We start from the raw sequence: 15,893 nt of genomic DNA, 5'->3' as shown, positions 1-15,893 counted from the left end.
TGGAGGAAAGAAACACAAGGACTTGGGTTGGAAAGACACAGTGCCCTGAGGCAGTCTCCCTTGGGAAGACACAGCCGGCTCTATTAGCTGCTCTGAGATGCACTCCTGCTGGGAAGGATTGTCAGGAGGGTCTTTCAAAAGGCAAAGCATTAAACTGCCCCTGTGTGCAATGAGCTTGCAGCAGCTGTATTCTGGAACAAGAGGCAGATCCATTCTGCACAGAGTGATGGCAGTGTCTGTGGGATGGGCCAATGCAGTTTGCGGCCTAAAAGAGATCTGATAGAAGGATCAGTGGTTCAGAAACTCAGCCACCATATTTACCACTCCGTGCTTCAGAGGTGCTGGGGCTCAGGGAAGAGGAACTGTGCTGTTGGCACCAATGGCTCTCTCCTCCTCAGCTGTGCAGTTTAGGAACCTGCTCCATGGCAAAGATCGCGTGTTCTGCCTTATCAGAAGTACAAAATATCTTTCAGCTCAAATGTAATCTTATCATTGAGGTCTGGCACACACTGTTCACCCCTTTGCCAAAACAAGGGGAACAGAAACGATGCAATTGACTGGGGATGCCAAGTGACAACACTTCCACACAAACTGCTTTTTGTGGGACCTACGTCTCACCTTCAGAGTCCATAAGGTCGAGACAACGGACCTCTGGAAATGCAGTTTACTGCCACCTGTAAAAAAACCCAACCGTATTCTAGAAAAGAGGTTGGCTGTTGGTGGTGTGCTATCTCCAGGGACAGCTCAGAGGTAATTTCCCCCTTGGAACTGTGACCATGTTCAATAATCACCACTTTGTCTTTCTTCTTTGCTAAAGGCTCAAGAAGTATCATCTGGATTAAAAAAAAAACCTCAGAGCATCTTAACAAGTCTATAGCACCTCACGCTTGTGGGTTCTTGTTTGTTTATAGTAAGAGAAAGGAGCCGGGTACAACTCAGAACAGCAGGTTCTGGTAGCACACAACAGAGGTTGCTTGGGGTTATGCAGTTTCACAGCTGGTAAGATGTCCAAACCCCCAAAATTCAGGAGAAAGCTGAAGATCCTCAAGGTCAAAGCAGCCCCTTGCCATGTGCACAGTGCAGGGAGACTGCTTGGGGGAAGGCAGCCAGCACTGCTCCGGTGGTGCCTGAGGTCCACAGGGGAGTCCAACTCCACCCCATCCTATGCCCCTCCCCTGAGCTTTTAATTTTAAATAAAAAGCAAAGTCTACTTGGAAACGCAACAATTCTCCTCCTTGCAACATGCAAAAAAAAAAAAAAGACACAACCGCTGTACCATCACCATATTCCATTTATTCGGTATACATTCGTGGTGCACGTTAACGTAAGACATGAGCACTCCTCAGGTCACATGGCACTATTGTTCTTCGCCGCTGAGGTTACACCTCGATGAAATACAGAGGCTGAATGACACCCACAGAGATAACCTGAAGAAGCAGCAAGATCACAGCGAGATCAGCCCTCTGGGCAGAGCAGCCCTGTCCCCAGCAGCTGGAGCCCCGAGCAGCGTCATCTTTCGGCCACATCGGAACGTTCAGACACCAGGACAAGCCACAGAGAGGGGAGCACAGAGGAGAAGAGCTTGAGAGAACGCAGATGCATCTGGGCCTTTCAGCTTCAAAATCACATTCACTGATGGAAGGAAAACAAATGAGTTCCCTTCTTTAGAATCAGCTTTTTTCTATGCCTTGGCCTGTAACTGCCAACTTCAAAGCTCTCTGGATTTCCCCTAATGTATTCACCTTTGGTCCTGTTTGGGAACAGGAACCTAAACCTGTTCTGCTGCCTGAGCATGGCACGTCAGGAGGAGCTATGCTGTGGGAGAAGTCAAACTTCAGCCCCCAGAGCTGAGTTTGGACTACAGGTTTGGAACCTGATGAACCTCCTTGGGGTCCCTTCCAACCAAAGCCATTCGGTGACTCTATACGAGGCATTGCATTCATTAACAACTGCTCATTAATGATGCTTCACTGTCAATAGATGACCCAAGAAGGGCTGAGCAGCATAACACAGAGGGACAGAAGAACAATACTGGAATAAAACAGCTGAGAACACACAGACATAGTACTGTGCCGGACAGAGAGCTCTCACTGGTATCTCAAAAGCACCACACCAACACCTTGGTGCCATTGCCACATTTTGCCACAGTGAAACTGAGGCACAGAGGACACACAGTGCTCACAGGCACAGAGCAGAACCAGAGCTGGAGCACTGCTGGGATGGGGCTCTGGGGCTTGAGGGATGTGGCCAGAAACACGGACAGCAGGAGCTGGAGCTGGGCTTGGGTTTCCTCCCAGTGACCAGCATGGCTTGGGGAACAAAAATAACACTTCAGTAACATCTGAGACATTCAAAGCTCTTCACAGAAATATTGAACTTTTAATCCTCACCCTCTCCTTTCCCACTCTCTCTCTGTAAGGCAAAAACAGCTCACAAAAAAACTAAGCTCCTTCCCTAGGGGGAAAAGCAGGCACGTTAAACGGGTTAGAATTAATAAGAAAACAAAATGAAAAACCCTCCCATGATAAAAGACAACTGAGGGCTGTGAGAAGCTCCATTCCTACCAACCAAGTCCGGGGAGAGGGATGGGCAGAAGATCTGTGTATGCAGTCCCCAGGGAAGAAATACCAGGGGAGAAAATCTGCTTGGTTCACTCAAAGCAGACGGGAACCACTCAGCCCTGGGTGAATCCCTCGAGCTCTAAGCCAGATTCATGAATGCAAGCACAGATGCAAGGCGTGCTGCTCTGGGAAGGCCGTCCTTGCAGGGAGGAACACAGCGTGGCCGGTCCATGGGATGCTCCTCGGCTGCCCCTGGTTAAGTTTCCCATCCATGCAGGCACTCTCAGTGTGCCTTCATTGGGAAAACCCAGCGAACTCACACTAAGGCTCAAAGCAAGATCTGCAAGACCCACCTTGGCAAAGTGCCGTACAGGTACAACACATTTCACAAAGGTGATTTTCAACCAAAGGAAACGAGTGAGACGGAAGGAGCTGAGGGGCTCTGAGGAGGGCTCTCTGCTGCCCACAGCCATGGGCTGAAGGAACGAGACGGAACCCACCCCCAAAGTCCCACCGCCTTCTGCAGCTGCTACAGCTCTGACCACTAGAGGAAGCTGCGGCACTGGAGAGCGGTGGAAATGGGAGCGAGAAAGCCCGAGCAGTGACACTCCTGGAACTACAGCCTTCAAACAGCTAGGCTCTGTTCTTGCACTTTCACAACATCTGCAAAACAGAGGGTTAAGAAGTTACGAGAAAGTCCCGGTTACTTAAAGAGGGCGTTGTGAATTTTCTCACAAGAGCAAAAAAGAAAAAAAAAAGAGAGAAAATGATGTGCACGCGAAGCTGTGCCGGCAGCTCCCAGCCCCTTGACAGGGCTGCACGATGGGGAGCACTGAGCAGTAAGTGCAGAGGCAACAACGTCAGCTTTTCCTTAAAAATGAGACAAGGGAGTTCTTTTTCTCCTTAAAACAAGGCCTAGCACTGAAGGGGACACGAGGTACTGTGACACAGCCTCTGCTGCACGTGCTCTCCTTGCCTCTCCTGCTTTCGATATCCCCGTGAAGCTCAGGGGCTCTGGATTTGCTGGGGGAGGAAGGGGGGCATGGGGCAGATGTGAGGAGCCCAGTGATGCATCTCTTGTTGTGCCCAACCCACGGCCCCAGCCCTGTCATCTCGCTCCGTGGAAGTGAAACGTTCCCTTTCTCACCTGTCTGGTAGGAGCACTTTGCATAGGATTTCTCACTGGGCTGTGACACTGGAAAGGCAGGTTCCCACTGGAGCCTGGCTCCTCCTGGTGCTGCTGGAGTCACCCCAGAGGGTGAACTGACAGAGCAAGAACTTTATACTCAAATAGTTTTGTTAAAGCTTCGTGCAGTTCGCTTTTTTATTTATTTTATATGTATATAAACAATTTCTTCTCTCACTTCTCCAAATGAAAGTTATGGAGAGATTTTAGGGGGATGCCCATTTTCCTTCAAAGAAATTCATTTGGCATAATATAAAAACATATCCCTTGGGTTTCCTTTCAGTTACACATCACATCAGGGCTGGGATGGAGAACAGGACAACAAGAAGTTCCCATAAAAAAAGGAAAAGTCACTGAATTTAAGCATATGGGGCACTTTGGATTTAAAGTGCAACGAAGAGCAAGGCGAGGAATCCACACTGCAGACACGGGCATGGCACTGCACACACTGCTGCTGCTTTTCTATCTGCATGGCACTGCCCTCGCTCCCAAAAGCATCACCTTTCAGTACGACCTCAGAGCAACACTAGGAAATAACATCAAGAACGTGGAAACGCAGTGTGTGCACCTGGGGACTGGGCTCTGCCCTCTTTCACAGCAGCTGCTCACCCACCTCCACTCCCGAAAAGGAGGGCACAGCAAAGATGGGCAATGTGGGCAGTGGGACAACCTGCCGGGCTCTGGGTCTCACTGCTCACATCTCAGGGCAAGAGATGAACACAGAGAGCGGAAAGGTGGGACTCCAAAGCGACTCCAGAGCACTTGTGTCTCACAGCAACAGTTCACGGGGGGAAAGAGTAACACGGGGGTGAAGCTGTAGCACGCAGAGTGGTGGTGGCATGCCCCACACCAGCAGAGACCCAACACAGGACCTCACACGGAGGCCTGACAGCTCAGCTTCAGCTCAGCACCGGCGTCAACAGAAAACTCCACATCAAAGGCCACAAATTTACAGAAATATAGCCCTTCCCAGGTCTGTAGCTGTAGGAAACAAATGACACATTCACTCTAAGCAGGATCAAATATTTCTCATGGACCCGGCCAGGAACGTGGGTGCAGGCAACCACTTTGATAGCGCTCCAAGCCCGGCCGCCTCCCACCCACCCATCCACTCTGCAACAGTGAATCCTAGTTAAAAAACACTGAATCACAGCTGCTCTTTTCCCTGACAGCTGTTCAACAAAGCCAGCAGCTCTGCTCAGACAGCCCAGACAGAGGGCACACACCACGGCAAGTGCACATGTCGTGCTGGCCACCGCTTTTGGTGACCACCACCAGGATGCAAGAAGAACGTTTAATAAATAAGTAAACAAACTGACGTTTCTGAACAGCCGCCCCAGAAATCCAAACAGGGCACAGTACAATTGAAGGCCTCTATAACCAACCTACAGCTCCTCATACTTGCAGTCTGCCCCTCCTCTTTTTAAGCAAGGTATCTTCAGGAAATGAGGTCTCTGTGATCACAGTGTTTGTGTTCATGGCTGTCTGTCCTCTTCTATTAGTTTCTAGAGCTGCCCAATTTAAATCAAATCTGAGAAAGGGACAGAAGTATCAGAAGCTTCCATGAGCTTCAAGAAAATAGTGCAGGAGAAAGGAGCAAGCCGAGGAGGGAAAGACTGCAGCATGAGCTCCCACGTTGTGAGGGCCCAGAGAAATCACAAGGCAAAAACTGACTCTGGGGCAGCAAGATGTAGTCAGTTCTCCCCAGAGAAGATCCCAGGCTGCTGGCACTGCTCTCAGAGCAGCAGGAATCCCTGCTGGAGGTGGTATCCATGCAGTGTCAGCACTTCTGCGGGCGCCCTCTGCCCCTCTTGCCAGAAAGACAATATAACTTCCAGATGGCATCTTTAAACATCCCGTAAGGCTTTATAAAAGAAACTGCAGAGGAGATGGAGAGGGGAAGACAGACAGATAGAGCAGCGTGAACACCAGCTATAGTAGCCATCCCATAACACCAGGGGATGGGACAAACAGGGAAGCAGAAGGCAATGGCGGATGGAAGTCACGCCGGGCAACACGCTGAAGGGCGGGTACCGAAGCCACAACGCAGTGCTTGCACTGGGTGCCCTTACAGAGGCAGGTCGGTGCTGTTGTGTCGAGTTTTCCGTGAAGTCCCATCATCCCTCGGCCGGGCCCGCTGCAAATTGGACATGGCTGCTGTCTTTTTGAGGTCAATAACCGCATAGGAGTCCGTCTGGTGCACTTCATGGGGGGCAGGGCGGGCGCGGGGGGCCGGCGCACTCGGACGGCCGTGGTGTGGCTCAGCCTCCAGCTCCACCTGGATGTAGTTGAGCTGCCGCGGCTGCTCCAGCCGGGGCCGGGGGAAGTCGAAGCTGAAGACGCTGGGCACGCAGCCGTGCTGGGCCTTGGGCAGGAAGGTGCTGCGTCGCAGGCTGCTGCCCCCATGCAGCGCCGTGCTCTCTGAGTTCATGTAGTTCTGCAGGGGATCCTCTTCTCCAGCCTCAGGATAACCATTGGGAGAAGGCGTTACTGTGTCCCCGGCGTCCTCCTCCCCCCTCCGGAGCGGCTGGCACTCCCACACCGGAGGCAGCGAGGGCAAGTTCTCATAGTGCAGTAACGCTGCTCTCCGATGGGAGCAGCTGGATGAGCCCTTGTCCTCCTGGGGGGCTTTCACGCAGCCGCCCCGGCAGAGGGACGAGCTGCCAGGGGGCAGCAAGCCGTTGACGTTCTCGTAGACGCAGTGGGGAGAAGGGCACTCATCCTCGCGCTCGTTGTTGTTGTTGGGAGCACAGAAGTGTGTCCTGCACTCCCGCTGGTGCCGACAGATGCGCCTGTAGTTGGGTGCGGGACCTAACACAAACTTCACCTCCCCTGGCTGCAGGAAAACCTGGGGACTGCGGTCTTCGAGGGAGCAGCTGCGTTTCCTATGGGGGAAAGGAGGGTGCACTTCAGGCAAGGAGTGCATACAGTGTTGGCCTCTCAGCTCCTGATCACCACTGGCTGTGTTCACGTAGGTGTGGGACTGCAAGGAGAGAAGCAGAGGGACAGTGAAAGGAAAAGCAGGAGCAAAGCAGCTGTCAGCAGCTGAGAAACCAACAGGAAAGGCTGATGAAGCCAGAGATGAAAGAGTTTCAGAAGTTGAAAAGGTTTGGGGAAGCAAAACTCAAAGGGCATTTCTGGATTTGTGGGCTGATGGAGGAGGAGAAAAAAAAAAAGGAGTCCAACTGCAGAAGGTACTATTTCACATTTCGTGCATATGGCACAGAACAAAAAGCAGTCACCTGCAAAGTATTTTCTTGAGCTCCTTACACTTGATAAATTGCAGCACTCACACCCACATAGGCTTGTCTGACCATGGGTGAGATAAGATGGATTATGTAGGGAAAACCTCGAATTCTACAACTGAGAACAAAGAGCTGAACATCAAAAATAAAAATAATAAGAATCTGAACTCGGCTACACATCTGCAGATCAGATTAGGGAACGCAGTAATAACTGATAAGGCAATGACAGACTCACAGCTAAGCACCACTGTCAAAAAAAAAGTCACATGAATGTTACAGGATCATAGCATCACAGAATGGGTCAGAAGGGACCCTAAAGATCCTTCAGTTCTGACCCCCTGCTTTGGGCTGGGTGCCCCCCACCCAAGCAGGATGTCCAGGGCCCCACCCAGCCTGGCCTTGGGCACCTCCAGGGATGGGGCATCCACAGCTCTCTGGGCAGCAGTGCCAGTGCCTCCGTGTCCTCTGAGCAAAGAGTTTCTCCCTAATAGCTAATTTGTATTTCACCTCTTTCAGTTTAAAACTGCTCCCCTTTGTCCTGTCACTATCAGCCATGTAAAAGGTCAGTCCCCCTACTGTTCATAATTTCCCCTCAAGTACTGTAAGGTCCATAACTTTCTCTTCTCCAGGCTGAACGAGCCCAGTTCCCTGAACCTTTCTTCACAGGAGTGGTGCTCCAACTGAGCATCTTCATGGCCCTCCCCCAGCAGCCCATCTTTCTTGAGCCAGAGGCCCCAGGCCTGGACGCAGTACTCCAGATGAAGCCTTTCAAGGGCAGAGCAGAGGGGGACAGCCTCTCTCTCTCCCTGTAGCCACCCCTCTGTTGATGAAGCCCAGGAGCAGTTGGCCCTTCAGGCTGCAAAGCACACTGCTGGCTCATGTGCAGCTTTTTGTCCACACAGACCCCTAGGTCTTTCTCCACAGGGCTGCTCACAGTGTGTTCTTGTCCCAGTTTGTATTTGTATCTGGGACTGCCCTGACCACCCAGGTGCAACACTTTGCACTTGGCCTTGTTGTTTAACTCCTTAGGTTCATGTGGACCCACTTGTAAAGCTTGTCCCTCTGGATGGCATCCCTTTCCTCTGTCACACCAACTGCACCACTCAGGGATCAAGGAAATTAAATCAGTGCACCTCAACAGAGTGCCTGTTTTAGGAAAGCATCAGAGCAGAAGTCCCCGAGACAAAAGTGAAGCAAAAGAGAAGAATGGTGGCAAAGGTACAAGGATCACCTGAGCTTTGCTGGACTAAGAGAAACCTGGAATCGCATGGGGCTGCAAGCAAATCAAACTTGTTGTTCATTGCTTGGAAACAGTAGAATTTAGGACATCTGTGTTTACCTGATCGTCAGGCCCAATGAGGGCATGAGTTGAGTCTTCACCCACAGAGGAATGCCTCAGGCTGCTCACGGAGGGGTGACGGGCTGCCAAGTATGACAGGCTTTCTCCAGGGAAACTGTGGAATCCATTGGGAAATCCTGGGAAGGTGTACCCCAGACCTGGGAGAGAATTAAAACAGAGGAGTGTTCAAGCATTGGTCTGGTACATAAAATAGCTGACTGCATTTCTCGAGCTGGTGAGCTGGTCTCTGAACTGCACCCTGCAAGTCAGCATGGGCTCGTCTGGAGAAGATTCCTATCACGAGGTGCCTCATATAAATACAAGGGCTAGGCTCTCCTGTTTACATTTATTTAAGTGACTTCTAATGGAGTCAGGAATTGAGCAGACTTGAATTCTTCCACACGTGGTTTCCTTTAGGAACCACCTGATCCATGTAGGTGTAGCTTAAAAAGGCCTTTTGGCAGAGCTCCAGACGAACGTGACTGAAGGGTGACAACCCAGCTGAGTACAGAAGGGCTTTTTTGTTGGTGTTTCCATGGAAACAAAATACCACACTGCAGACAAGTGGGGCCTTAAAATAAACACGCTGCGTGGGGCACACAGGGGCATAAAGATACGGGTCAGCAGCAAGGAAGCGTTTGGGAAATATCCATGGCCTGCAAAGGGCAGTTTCACACAAGTGGCCACAGGCCCCATGGGCTGAGGGAGACTTACTGGTGGGAGCCTGGGGGGTCCGGGAGTGCTCCGTCTCTGTGGGGTGACTGTTCCTGGTGATGACCACAGGCTCTTCCACAACATTGATGCTGTTACACTGCATCAGGTCCTGCAGCAGACTGAAGATCTCCTCTGCTCTGGAACACTTGAAGGCAAAAATCCCTGCAGGGAAATGAGGAGGAGGGTCAGAAACACAAGAAAGCTATTCTGGCTTTAATTCTGGGCAGTAAATGAACTGGCAATTTTGATTTCTTTCATTGTGTTTAACATAATCAACCCCTGAAACTCACAGCCACATGAGAACAACTAACATCTGAGTGGATTATTGCATCAACATCACCACGCAGTGCCAAGACTGCCATCTGGCCAAGTAATGCACCACTGTAAAAACAGAGAGCACCCCAATTATCTTCTGATATTCAGCACTCCATGAACAGAGGTGTTAAAGAGACAAGCTAACTGGTTTTGTTTCGTCTCTAATCTTCTATTTCAATGCACTTGGCACACCACCTGATTCTCACTGCCAGGGGAAAGGCTTTCCAGGGACTGGTGGAAGCTGAACTGGGCCCTGTGGGGTTTCTATGTGAGGGAGGAACAGGAGTGTCCTACTTCAAAAATGCATCGAGTTAAGCAGTGTCTCCCCAAGCGAGCAGCCCCAGCTAGAGCTGGTGTGTGCAGAGCTAAGCAAGCCCACACTGCAACACACACACACACACACACACACACACAAGCCATAGCAACGAGGATGGCATGGCAACAACAGCTGCTACCCCAAAGAACATCATTCAAAACATTCCAACCAAAAAACAGCTAGATCTGCCTTATATAAGACAGAATCAGGAAGGGATCTTCCAAATGAAATTAACTGAGCAGAAAAAAATCCCACGAGGAATGGTGAAAGCTCCTCACAAACGTGTCACCCCTTTCACTTCTGTCTGCATTACAACTGGTGAGCATGTGTCTGCAAAACACATGAGGAGCAAACAGCTCTGCTTTACCTATCACCACTGTCTGGGCCTAAATAGAAGCAAAACACACTCGCAGCAGAATTCTAATCCCTGATCCTGGAAATGGCCAAGCAGATAACAAATCCTGCTGCTGGCACACGATTCCAGAAGAGGAAAATCCCAAATATTACAAAGGATCGTATGGCACTGTAGTGCAGTACTTTATGCAGACACAGTCACGCAGAGTCCTTATGGATAAGGAGGAACCTACAAACACATCAACAGAATGAGGAAACAACCCTCCCCTGCTCCTGGGATGCACACACCAAGGAAACGCTCAGCTCTTTAACAGCAAGAGAGGCAGACTGGGAGGAGAACCAACAGGCACCATAGTAAAACTGTTCCAGCACTGCTGATGACTTGGCACATACTCCTGGGTGACTCACTTCCCTTCTCTGTGCACAGCATCCCCATGCATAAAAATCAGTACAACGTAAAACTCCTTTTCCTTTGTGTCACAAAACAGAAAGTGTGAAGCAGAAATAACATTAACCACGGCAGAGAGAATGCGCCGTAGCAACAAAACACGTTCAAGCAACTACTGCTACTGATGTACATTTGAAAGCTTTGTGAAATAGCCAGATCTGAAGAGGGGTCTGGGAAAAGGTGCAACTGATGCCCTTCCACTGTATTCCTGCAGTCAAAGGATGCTGAACAAAGCTCCAGTCCTGCAAAAAGCACTTCCTAACACCTCATAAAACACGATGCACACGTGTGGATTGCTCAGTGCCTGGTACCAAGATTGGAGCTGGGCTGTAACATTCTGACTTGAAAGATGTTCTATCCATTGGAAACTTCAGTTCAATCCTGGTTCACCAGTTAAGTGTCAGTGCACTAGCAAGATGAGACCGCTGGTTTTACACCCAGGTTCTGAGCCACAACAGTGCTCTCATCAGCGTTTTAATTGCAAGTATCAACTGCATGTGCACACACACAGCTGTTCTGGGGGCACTGAAGGCTGCAGGAACACCCGATGGTTCATTAGATGCAGGAATGTGGGAAGCCACGAGCAGCAGCTCACTCCCACTGCCTGGGAGCAGAAACCCCGGAGCTCCTGCTGCAGGGAAGCAGCACTCACCCTGCCCCGTGTGGCAGCGGCGGCCACTCTCGAAGGAGAAGAGGTTGGAGTCGAAGCCGTAGCGGCGCAGGCAGAGGTAGGGCCACCTGACCGCATCCCGCCTGCGGGTGTGCAAGATGAGCTCCGTCTGCGTCAGCTCCATAACCCCCGATCCCAGCTCGTTGCCCTCATCGTCCACGTTCGTGACCTGCAGAAGCCACGCAGCTCACAACAGGAAGCTTGGGGCCCTGGCACTTCAGAAGGGAAAAAGAAAAGCCCACCCACGAAGATGCCGTGATTCCCATGAATTCCCCCTTCATTTCCTGAGGTGCCTTTCCCTCAGCTGAGGACATGAATTCACTGATGGCAGAAAGCACCAAGCCGGCAGGCCTAGAGACTTTGTGCTTGGCAGTTCAGCTGATGTGTCTCAGCACTGACACTGGAACACAGCCCTGAGCAATGAAAGGCTTCTCTCCAGTTCTCCACTTCCTTGCTCAGCAGAGAGGAAATTTTTACCGCAAACACAAAAAATATCTGCAGCAGAAATTACTTAATAAATGAAAAAAAAAAAAAAACCCACAAAAAACCACCAAAGCAACATATTTGCAAATCTTATCAAGTGAAAGACTTATCTTCAAGAGCAGTTTTTCTTTGCTTTCATGCCTAGAGCCCAACCCATGCTGGGCTTTGCTAGCAGCCAGCACTGCCACAGATTCTATAATGGGGACGAAGGTCCAACACTTACCTTAAATTTGGTGGGGTGGTTGTCTGGGATGCTGTCTCCGCACAGACAACTGCAGCAGCTCCCCATGACGCCAGCAAGAGAGGTAATCCCTGGAGAAAGGACACAGAACAGAGTGTGATCACGTTTTCAGACCAGCTCCTCCCAGTGCCTCCCAGTGTGAAGCATTCAGAGCTCCTGGGGTAGCCCTGCACATGGCTCGGTGCGTCTGGAACTCAAGTGTAAAACCAAGCTTTTAGAACATCACAATGTGTTCCCCACTGAATGGACACTGTGCAACATGAGCCGAGTTAAAAATAACAGCTTTCTTACCATTAGGCAACTGGTTGTTTGGGTTTTCTAAAGGTAAGAAAATCCCATTTCCACTGTCCCTCTATCTCCTTGGGGATCTCATAGTAACCGGGTGTCAGAGTGGCCCAGGACAAGAGGGAAAATGCCCCATTCTTCACCTGGCGAGAAAGTTACAATTCAAGAGATAAGAAAACAGAGAGGAATAAGCATATGGGGAAGGGATGGTGTTAGTGAACATCTCCTCAAACATCATGGGAAGGAAGAAGGCAGACTTCTGCTCCCTAATGAATACAGATTATAATTACGCCCCTAAAATGCACTGCACACTTCAAGCAGACACCAGATGCTCAGACACACATTTTGTATGGCCAGAGCAAATCATTCTTTTTTGCCATTTGTTCCTGTTTTCTAGCAAACTGCATCAAGAACTCAGAGCAGACACTGGAGATGAAAGCAGATGCATTCCAACAGGCAGAGAGCAGCAAGTACCTTTAAAGACATAACTTCTGAAAAAAAAACACAACAAGAAAACCTAAAACTAAGGGATCCTTGACGTACCCAGCAGACAGCAGTGAGGACACGGGGCATGTGACATCTGCTGCACAGGGAAGGGAAAGTGCCTTCATTCCATGGAAGGTCCTTCAGGGTCAGAGAACAAGCAGCCCTATCAGCAGTGGAACAAAACCACTGGATTTTAAAACTAACAAATGTCAAATAACACAAAAATTCAGCTATCTACTCACAGCCAATGAGTGCAAGCACCAAGCATGAGGAAGTTACACACCCAGGAGCAAGGAAACAGGGCATCTCCAAATCAATCCTAACAAACCCACACCCACTCCACAGCACTGGTTACAGCAGCAGGTTCACATGGGAGGATGTCATGCTTTATTTGGCAAGAACACGTGATGGCCTCTCCATCCGAGGCCCTCTTGGTACTCAGCCTGGCACTACAGCAGCACATACAACAAAAAGGCTGTTGGGAATCTCCCACTCTGCCACACCAGAATCCATCTCACTAGTCCCTCTGAGTCAAACAGTGACTCCTGGGGCAACAGCCCTGCACAGCTGCAGAGCTGTCCCTGTTTGGTACTCACATGAAACCACAACCTCCCAACCTACCCCTGCAGTTCCACATCACCCTGCCTTAGTGCCAACCCTTCAACAACTCCCTGCTTCATCCAGATCCCACAAAGTCCTCTTGTGGAAGAATGCTCTGTGTGGGGCTGGAGCTGTCAGCTGCTGTCACCCAGCACAGCTCCTCCACTCTGCATCCTTGCTCTGCGTGGCTTTATTCCTCACTGACCTTCAGCAGTGATCGTTGATCTGCAGCCGACTCTTGAGGTTGGTCTCTGAGGGCCTTGTCCTGAGGGCTGCCATCCCATCAGTTCCCTCAGGAAAACAAAAATCGCAAAGAACACACGTTATCTTCACGCTCTCCTCTCCATTCCCCTCTCCTTCCAGCGCTCCCTCTGCCTCGAGAGAGATGGAGAGCCATCACCTATCCTGAAAACTTACTGCAGCCAGCACGAAGGCGATGAGAAAAAGCATTGGGAGATCCCATCCCTGAAGGGGTGGTCGTGGCGGGGGGGGCACCAGGCTCGGCCCTCCGCTTATACCCCTCCCCCTCCAACCCTCCCGTAGGGCTCCACACAAACACACCGAGCGCCGGAGCCCAACATGGGGCGGACAGGGGTGGGGGATGGGGTGCAGGGGGCAACCGGGGGCGAGCGAAAGGGAAACGGAGGGAGGACAAAGTGGCGACTGGGGGGCGGGGAGGGGACTAAGGGGTCAGCCGAGGGGTGCGGCGGGGAGGCACGAGGGGGTTACTGGGAGGGACACAAAGGGGTGAATGGAGCGGGGGGACACCGGGGGAGGGGACGCCGTGGGAGGGGTGGGAACGCGGCACGCCGGGCAGCGGTCCCAGGGCTGCGGGACGAGGCCCGGCCGTGGGTCGGTACCTGAGGCGCTGCCCGGCTCCGCCGTCTGGGAGCCGAGGCCCGGGCCCAGAGCTACGCGCCGGACTCCGGCCCGGCCCTTGCCCGGCCCGCGGGCTCCGAGCTCCGGCTCGGGTTCGGGGTCCGGGACCCGCCAGCGCCGCGTCCCCCAGCCCGGGGCCCGCCGGGAGCAGCGAGTCCGCCGGCCGCCGCCTAGAGAGCCGCGCTGGGAGGACCCCGGGCAGGCGGGCAAGCGGCCGCCAGGGGGCGCGCGAGGCCCGCGGCGCTGCGACCGCGGGGGCGGGGCTAGAGGGAGGGGGCGGGGCCGAGAGAGCTGGGGGGGCGGGGTGGAGTGGGGGATGAATGGGGAAGGAAGGGGGGCTGTACTGGAGCAGGGGACTCTAATGAGGGTTCACTGGAGTTGTAGGGGAGCCGGGGAGGCAGGAGGAAATCATAAGGGACCAGTGGGTGAGTGGGGCTGCTGCGGGACTCAGAAGGAATTAGGGGGGGGCTTAGGCGGTTCAGGAGCTGCACAGAAGGTCGCAGTGGAGCTGGAGAAGTCAGTGCCCTCCCACTACATGCACACGGTGCTCGGGGGGCCCTGTGGCGCCCCCAAAACAGTGACTCCGGCCGGTGCCTCCTGTAGGACCCCCAGCCTGGCAGCCTGCTGTCTCCCAGCAAGGACTTTGCCCATCACCCCCACTCCCCGTGCAGCTGTGCCAGCAGCCGTGGGGCCCTGGGGAGCAAAGTCCTCACCAGTGACTAAGCAAGACAAAGCTGTGGCACTGAGGGCCCCTGCTGCACTGACCCCCCCCCAGAGTGGGGCTGGGCCCTGTGGGGTCCCTGGGAGTTGCTTCTGTGTGGACACAGTTGCCTCTGTGGGGGGGGGAGGAGGGTCGGCATCCCCTTCTCCTGTATGCCCCCCCCTCCTCCTTGCCCAGCCCAGGAGATTTTGTAGAGATATAAAACACTGTAGATGCAAAATAGAAATCTCAAAAATGAGGGATGTAAATCACGATAGGGCAGCGCAGGAACAGAAGTGCTGCCCCAACCCAGCGCACCCTCTGACAGCTCTCCATCCCTTCCCAGGTCCAGGTGGTGGTCCAGACCTCGCAGACCAATATGAGGCTCCAAAAGCCCCTAGACCAGGCTCAGCTCCAGGCCTGCTCCACGCGCAGGTGGGTTTCGGGTTGCATCCATCTCCGAGGTTGTGCCAGCAGGTGGGAAAACCTCAGGAAACACACCAGAGCAGCTCCGCCCTGCCAGGCGTTGGGAATGAGGGCTCGTACTCTGATTCCTGCCCCAGTGCCATCACCGAAGCCGCACTCGGTGGCTTTGGGAGAAAAGTAGGACATCCTGGCTGCCCTCCGGCTGAGAGCCCGCTGAGAACCCCGCGGAGGTTCCTCACCCCTCCGCTGGGGCGTAATGACACCTCCCCTCTTTTCATGAAGCTCCAGCTCTTTCTGATGTAGGGAGGAAAAATAATATCGCGGCGGATCATAAAAGACATCCAAACGCCGACCTGGGGCGAAGCGGGGCGTGGACACTCGGAAAATGAGAGGTGGCGAGAAAATGTGATGCGATGGGAGCGCGTTCCCTGCAGGGTTAACCCTCCGCCAGCCCCTGCCCGTCCCCTCCCCGCTCCCTGCCATTGGCTGCCGCTGTGGGTTTAGGCTAACGAGCCTCTAATTGGGACCCTAGCTGACACGGCTCCAGTTTCCTGGGCAGGCAGATTGAAACAACAACAACAGAAAAAAAGAAAAAAGGGAAAAAAAAAAAAAAAAAAGGAAGCACTGCCCCGGCTGCGTTTGGAT

At 52.4% G+C, this 15,893-nt stretch overlaps 1 protein-coding gene across 1 annotated transcript in view; it reads right to left on the bottom strand.

The window, feature by feature from the left end:
- FRS3 (fibroblast growth factor receptor substrate 3) overlaps window positions 1-14,199 on the bottom strand; it is a 103,141-nt gene extending 88,942 nt beyond the window's left edge. Inside the window, exons 1-7 of the mRNA XM_065740304.1 lie at window positions 14,104-14,199; window positions 12,164-12,300; window positions 11,855-11,943; window positions 11,131-11,317; window positions 9,046-9,207; window positions 8,332-8,489; window positions 5,601-6,730 (exon numbers count right to left, since the gene is read on the bottom strand). Of these exons, the coding sequence (XP_065596376.1) occupies window positions 5,816-6,730; window positions 8,332-8,489; window positions 9,046-9,207; window positions 11,131-11,317; window positions 11,855-11,920 (1,488 nt within the window). The 5' untranslated portion in view covers window positions 11,921-11,943; window positions 12,164-12,300; window positions 14,104-14,199 and the 3' untranslated portion in view covers window positions 5,601-5,815. The remainder of the gene's footprint in view (window positions 1-5,600; window positions 6,731-8,331; window positions 8,490-9,045; window positions 9,208-11,130; window positions 11,318-11,854; window positions 11,944-12,163; window positions 12,301-14,103) is intronic.
- Window positions 14,200-15,893: the final 1,694 nt, after the last annotated feature.

This window comes from Cyrtonyx montezumae, unplaced genomic scaffold, assembly GCF_038088225.1.
Source record: "Cyrtonyx montezumae isolate F1298 unplaced genomic scaffold, pur_monq_1.0 scaffold_26, whole genome shotgun sequence".
NCBI classification, from domain to species: Eukaryota; Metazoa; Chordata; class Aves; order Galliformes; family Odontophoridae; genus Cyrtonyx; species Cyrtonyx montezumae.
Note: the sequence above shows the minus strand (reverse complement) of the source record. Positions and strands in the feature narration are given on the sequence as shown.